The 6,360-nt window shown below is 40.0% G+C and overlaps 1 protein-coding gene across 1 annotated transcript; it reads right to left on the bottom strand.

Moving 5' to 3' along the window:
* Window positions 1-730: 730 nt before the first annotated feature.
* On the bottom strand, window positions 731-3,297 carry LOC141665566 (uncharacterized). The gene is made up of 2 exons (XM_074471551.1): window positions 3,206-3,297; window positions 731-1,289 (listed from the first exon to the last, which is right to left on the bottom strand). Exons 1-2 carry the CDS (start codon window positions 3,295-3,297, stop codon window positions 731-733), a joined length of 651 nt encoding a protein of 216 aa, XP_074327652.1.
* Window positions 3,298-6,360: the final 3,063 nt, after the last annotated feature.

Genomic DNA, 6,360 nt, shown 5'->3' with positions numbered 1-6,360 from the left:
TAGCATCTCATGTCCAGTAGTGGCATCGATCAGGGTATCAATCCTTGGTAGGGGGTAACAGTCTTTGGGACAAGCATCATTCAAATCAGTGAAGTCAATGCACATCCTCCACTTTCCATTGGCCTTCTTGACCATTACGGGGTTTGCCAACCATTCAGGGAATTGCACTTCCTCAATAAATCCAGCTTCTAAAAGTTTCTCGACCTCCTACTTAATGGCTTCTAGCCTATCAGGGGCGTAGGTTCTGTTCTTTTGCTTTACAGCCTTCCGAGTTGGATCAACGTTCAACCTATGAGATATAAGGTTTGGGTCAATCCCGGGCATATCAGCTGCTGTCCAAGCAAATATATCATTGTTTTCCTGGAGGAAAGTTGTCATTCGACCCTTCAAGGGCTTATCCAGAGATGCCCCCATGTACGTGACCTTCTCCGGGTCTAAGGGGTCTAAAGGAATTGGGACCAAGTCCTCGGCTGGCTTGCCTCGCCATTCATCATTTTCTCGGACATCCATATCTTCTATGGGGAGGACTTGCCCCCTGTTCCATCGGGCCTAAGTGCTGCAACATAGCAACTGCGGGCCATCTTCTGATCTCCCCTTGCTTCTCCAGCACCATTTCTAGTTGAGAACTTCAGTACCATGTGGTAGGTTGAGGGCACAGCTTTAAAAACATGGATCCATATTCTACCCATGATAGCATTGTAAGTAGAGGCTGCCTTAATAACCTGAAAGTTCAACATCTGCGTGGCCTCCCTGGCTCTTCCCCGATAGTTACGGGAAGTTGTATTGCTCCTTCGACTTTGCATTCCACATGGTTAAACCCGTAGATGGGTGCGTCGGACGGAGTTAACTGAGAATCATTGTAGCCCATCCTTATGAATGTGTCATGGAACAGAATGTCCACGGAAGCTCCATTATCCACTAGGACCCTCATAACAGGACAATTTCCAATTATCGGAGTGATAACTAAAGGATCATCCTGAGGAAATTTCAAACCCCTAAGGTCCGGGTCACCAAATTGAAGCGTCATCTCTGACTTAGAATGCTTAGACGGCTCCCCAACTATGCTCATCACTTCTCTTGCATAAGCCTTTCGGGAGTTCCTTGTAATACCAGCTGCTGTAGGTCCTCCTGAAATCATATTGATTACTAGCCTTCGGGGCTGTGGGTTGCGATCTCTGTCGTTACCCCTTCGATCATTATCTCTCTTTTGGCCTCCGGCCTCCTCACCCTTGGTGAAACGTCCAAACTTTCCCCTTCGGATCAGATACTCAATCTCATCCTTAAATTGCCTACAATCATCAGTATCATGACCGACATCCTTATGAAACCTATAGTACCGACTCTTGTCTCTTTTCTCGGGGTCTCCCCTTAGTGGCTTCAGCCATTTGAAGTCCTTACCTTCTCAATTTCCATAAGGATTTGGCTCCTTGGAGCATTCAACCTTGCATATTCAGCGAACCTTGGTTGTTGATTCTTCTTAGAAGAAGAGGAGTCAGAGTTTTTGCCAATTCGTGGATACGTGTCATTGGCATCATACTCCTGATCCGTCTTCCGCTTCTTGTTCCCAGTAGGTTCGTTACTCACAACTATCTTCTTTAAAATTTCCTGCACCTTAATATATTTCCCATCTCTATCCTAGAGCTGCAGCATGCTTTCAGGAGGGCGCTTAACCGAGGACATCTTAAAGAACTCGTCTCTAGTCCCCTGCTGTAGGGCTATCATAGCTACTTTATCATCAAGATCAGGGACCTTCAAAGCCTCCTTCGTAAATCGATTCAGATACTCTCTCAGGGACTCCTTTGCTCCTTGGACTATACCCATGAGAGATACTGAGCTCTTCTCGTTCACTCTGCCACTTATGAACTGCTTGATAAAAGCTTGACTCGTCCTTAAAAGATCCAATAGAGTTTGGGGGCAGACGGCTGTACCACCTTAACAGGGCGTTAGAGAACGTCTTGACATGATTAGCGGGGTCGCCAGTACCATCATATGCTTTGATGGTGGGCATCTTGAACTTCCTTGAGATACGAGCATTCATTATCTCATCAGTGAATGGTGGGTTTGGATCATCAGGATCACCTAGGGGCATAAGATCACTTGAATAAGCCCTTGGGGTAGCTGCTCTTCTTGGTATTGGACCATCTAGGTCTATGATAGGAGGAGGATTTCTCCGCCTTGGAACAAGTGGGGATCTTGGGGCCAGATGTGTCTCCTGGACTCGCTTCAGCCTTTGGATCTCTGCTTCATGAGCCCTGATCCTCTCTTGAACATCTTGGGGATTCATCCCTTGAGTGCTCCTAGAACGTTGTTCAGTGTCAGCCATCGGTTCCTTGTCAGCACGCCTCCTTCTTGGAGCAACATCATCATCTGATGACTCGGAGTCTCTTTCAGTATAAGGTCCAGAGAATTCTTGATCCTCTGGAATAGGAGCCAAGCCACGTATGTATTGGGCCTCTACCCTTGTGCTTCACTCTTACCAGAGTGCCCACTCCCTCCAACTTTGGGGTATAGAGGCATCCCGTAAGGGGGGTTAGTAGTTACGATTGTCAAGTACTCATACCCAAGGGGTTGAGAGTTCACCGGTGCATGCAGCTACTGAAGTTGGGGATTCATCCCTTGAGGAGTTGGGGGATTCGTCCCTTGTGGCTGAGCCTCAGTTGCCCCTACTAGGTTTCCTCCTTGGGTGGAGGCATAAGTTGAGTGGGGTGGTACTTCCATCACTGATGCGATTGTTCGTGATGGGACAAGAGTGTCTGTCCCACTAGTGCTTGTGCTCCGTGTGTTTACCATGATTGTTGTAAGATTCCCACAGACGGCGCCAAATATTGTGGAATAAAAACCTGAGTACTTTAGTATTTAATGCTAGGGTTGGTGAGCTTCAAGCTTTAATAGCTGCTCTTGCGTTCGGGACTATCGATCCTTGCAAAATGCCTATGTATCTCTGTGTTGTATAGAATCAATCCAAAAACGTAGTTCTGATTGAGGGGTAGAGCCCTTTATATAGAGTTGAGTCTAGGGTTAGACTTCTGTTGGGAGACTTGGCGGACAAGTCTCCAATTTAGATGGTGATTAGGAGTCCCCTTAAGGAAGGAGATCCAGAACCTTCTATGTAAGACTTTGAGTCCGTTTAGAACCCACACATATCTGCTTTCCAACGGTATTGGGCCTAGTCAGCGAATAACTCAGGATTGTGGACTTGGACAACCTCTGCTGGTGGGCTTTGGACGTTTGGGCCGTCATAGGCCTGTTATGAAGCCTTGGACCAGACAGGTCTTCTATGAAGCTTCGACCAGACATGTCTGTATTGGACTTTTTGGACAAGAAGCCCAAGTGCAATTAATGCGACATTTAATGTGTCTTTAGGATGTATATTCTATCCATATCACCAACCAACCAAATCGACTAATAACCCCTAGAACAAAATACCCAAATTCAATTACAAATATTCAAATAAATTATAAACCCTAATTTATAATGCCGAGAATCCAACACAATTTTGAGTATGTTATTGAACTCAAAATCAAGCATATGATATACCAAAATGATCAGGATGAAATTATCTACAACATGCAAGCATAAAATCACATAAACAACATCAAAATCAAAAATTCATAATTATTCCCAAAATAATTTGAATTTAAATAAAAATATAGAAAAATAACATTTGATTCTGCAGTAAAACAAGTCCTTGATTCTGATAGTAGTCTTCAATACCTTCGATTCGGTTACTTGAACTCCAAAATCGGATATCGGTAACGCCTTCAAATCTAGGTTTAATTATGAAGAACACTATGAATTTAGGGTTTTTCTCTGGAAAATTATATATTTAACTGACTGCAAATGATTTTATGTACAAAATAAAATACGGTAAAGGCTATTTATAATTACGGAGTATTGGTACCCTGTTGGATCATATCAGATATAAAATATTACGTTATTTCATAAAACAAATCCAAATCAGTACCGGGTTTAAGATAATTATCCAAATCTATACATTTTGTAAATATCGTCTTGGTCTCAACGCTTTGGTTACATGTATTACGAGAAGATAATATAATAGTTTAATCAAAAGATCCTGTTTCTCAAAAGTACAGGTGTTATCGATTTACCGAAACGAATATTTTATCGAAAATTTTGTGCTGGGACCCGCACGGGGAAAACCGTACTCCGGATTGAAAAAGTCAAACCGTGGAAAATGCTTGGAATATTCCAATTAGTTTACGAAGGAGCTTTCCCGAGACTTCCGGGTTGTAAAAACGTAAAAAACGGTTAAGGTTGGTTGGTTCCCGATTATACAAAATAGTTTATAAATACTCGGAAAAATAATTTATTAAATCCATAAATCATTTATAAAATCATATAAAAACATAAAAATTAATAAAAAAATATCACAATTATCTATACTTTATTTTGGACATATAAAATTAAAATACTCAAATTTTATCACATTTAAACATCCAATCACCAAAATTAACATAATAATCACAGAATGTTTGTTTATTTGTAAAAATAATTACACATCATATCCCGGATATTACATCCTTCCCCCTTCGTAGGATTCTGTCCTCAGAATCACTTAAGCAATGACTAAGGGTACTATTTCACACATATCACTTTCTAATCCCTAGGTTGATTTTCCAACCCTTGGGTTTCTCCGCAATACTCCTACAAACTTGACAACTTTCTTCCTTAATATTTTCTCTCTCTTTTCTATGATCTCTATTGGATTGTCAACATAGGAATTGAAGAAGGTCCCAAGGGTTCGGTTGTTCGCAACTCTTCCTGAAGTTCTTGTAAGGTCCCGTATGAGGGCTATTTTAAGCTAGGGGGGTTGAATAGCTTAACTACCAATTTAAAAATTGTTATGGCATTTTAAAATAATTTATCCCTTTTTAAAATAAAGTGCAAGGAAAGAAAATACCACACGGTGATTTTATCCTGGTTCGCGATGGCGCAACCTCTAATAGATCCGCTCACCCCTACTCCAGTCCCCGAGCTCCTCTCCCGGACTCGGGATTTTCCCTTATAAAAAACTCGCTCCTTTAGTAGACGGAGAAACCTTTAAACCCTTACAAGTATTTGTCTTGGTGTGTAACACAAGGGTCACCACCTCAAAATAAATGTAATACCTACACAACTTATCTTAGACAATAACTCCCCGCTATTTGTTCAAAGTTGTTGTAGAGCCTTTGTGTGGAATTGGCTTCCTTAGCTTTTATCGGTCTTGGATCTTAGTGATCCGGTCTTGGGTCTTTCCTCTTCTTCACGGTTCAAAGACTACTAACTCCCCGTTAGTACGTCTAGGACTTGGGTCTTAGAACGAGAATCATCTCACGTCACTTCACCTCCCTACAAAACTAATAAGACAATCCACGAAACAAACCAAGTATAGAAAAGATGGTTTGATCTAGTATATTACTGTACTATCCCACAAATAGTATAATATTCAAATATGAATATTAAAACTAAATAAGAATACTTGACTTAAGATAATAAATAGTAGTCCAATTATTTTTATGATTACTCCTTTATAGATTAAATAGATAGGTGGAGTAATATGAGAAGTCTTTTTATATTAAGCACTTATGGCTTATGACTTCTTTAGTATTCTTCTTCTTTAGATTATATATTTATAGATCGAAGAATACTTTAATTACAACCTCGGAGTTGTAATTTTACCTTTAAGTACCTCAACTTAAGGTTTTAAGGTATACTTGTATATTGACGATTATAAGGTCAAAGTATACTCTTTTAACTACAAGCATGTTTATAAGATTTAGGAGTCTTAGCCAAGATCAAATAAGTTAAGTGCAGGTAATTGGCTTAAGATTGTGCTTTCGAAGTTTGGACGAATAATTACGAGTATTTTATAGATATCGTAGTATAACCCCACAGAACACTAAAAGATGTTAGAAGGGGCTTATACGATATGACTCGTAATTGTTTATATACATGATATGTGTTAGCCAAGATCTAATTAAATAGTGTGAAATTAATTGGCTAACTCGTGGATTTGATTCGTCCTTAATTTTAACGGATAATGACGAAGTGTTTATAGATCGAGTTATAATCCCCCAGAACACTAAAGATGTTAGAAGGGATTAAAACTATGCTTCGTAATAATTTAAGTGCACGAAATGTGTTACCCAAGATCCAATTAAATAAAGTGCAAGTAATTGGCTAACTCATGAGCTTAATCCGTTTTGATATTTGACAAATTATGAAGTGTTTATAGATCGAGTTATAATCCCTCGGAACACTAAAGATGTTAGAAGGGATTAAAACTTTACTTCGTAATATTTTATGTGCACAAATAATTATTATCCAAGGTCCAATAATAAAAATAATTGGCTAACTCAT

This window comes from Apium graveolens, chromosome 6 (genome assembly GCF_009905375.1).
Source record: "Apium graveolens cultivar Ventura chromosome 6, ASM990537v1, whole genome shotgun sequence".
Classification (NCBI taxonomy): domain Eukaryota; kingdom Viridiplantae; phylum Streptophyta; class Magnoliopsida; order Apiales; family Apiaceae; genus Apium; species Apium graveolens.
This window is presented reverse-complemented; position numbering and strand designations above follow the sequence as displayed.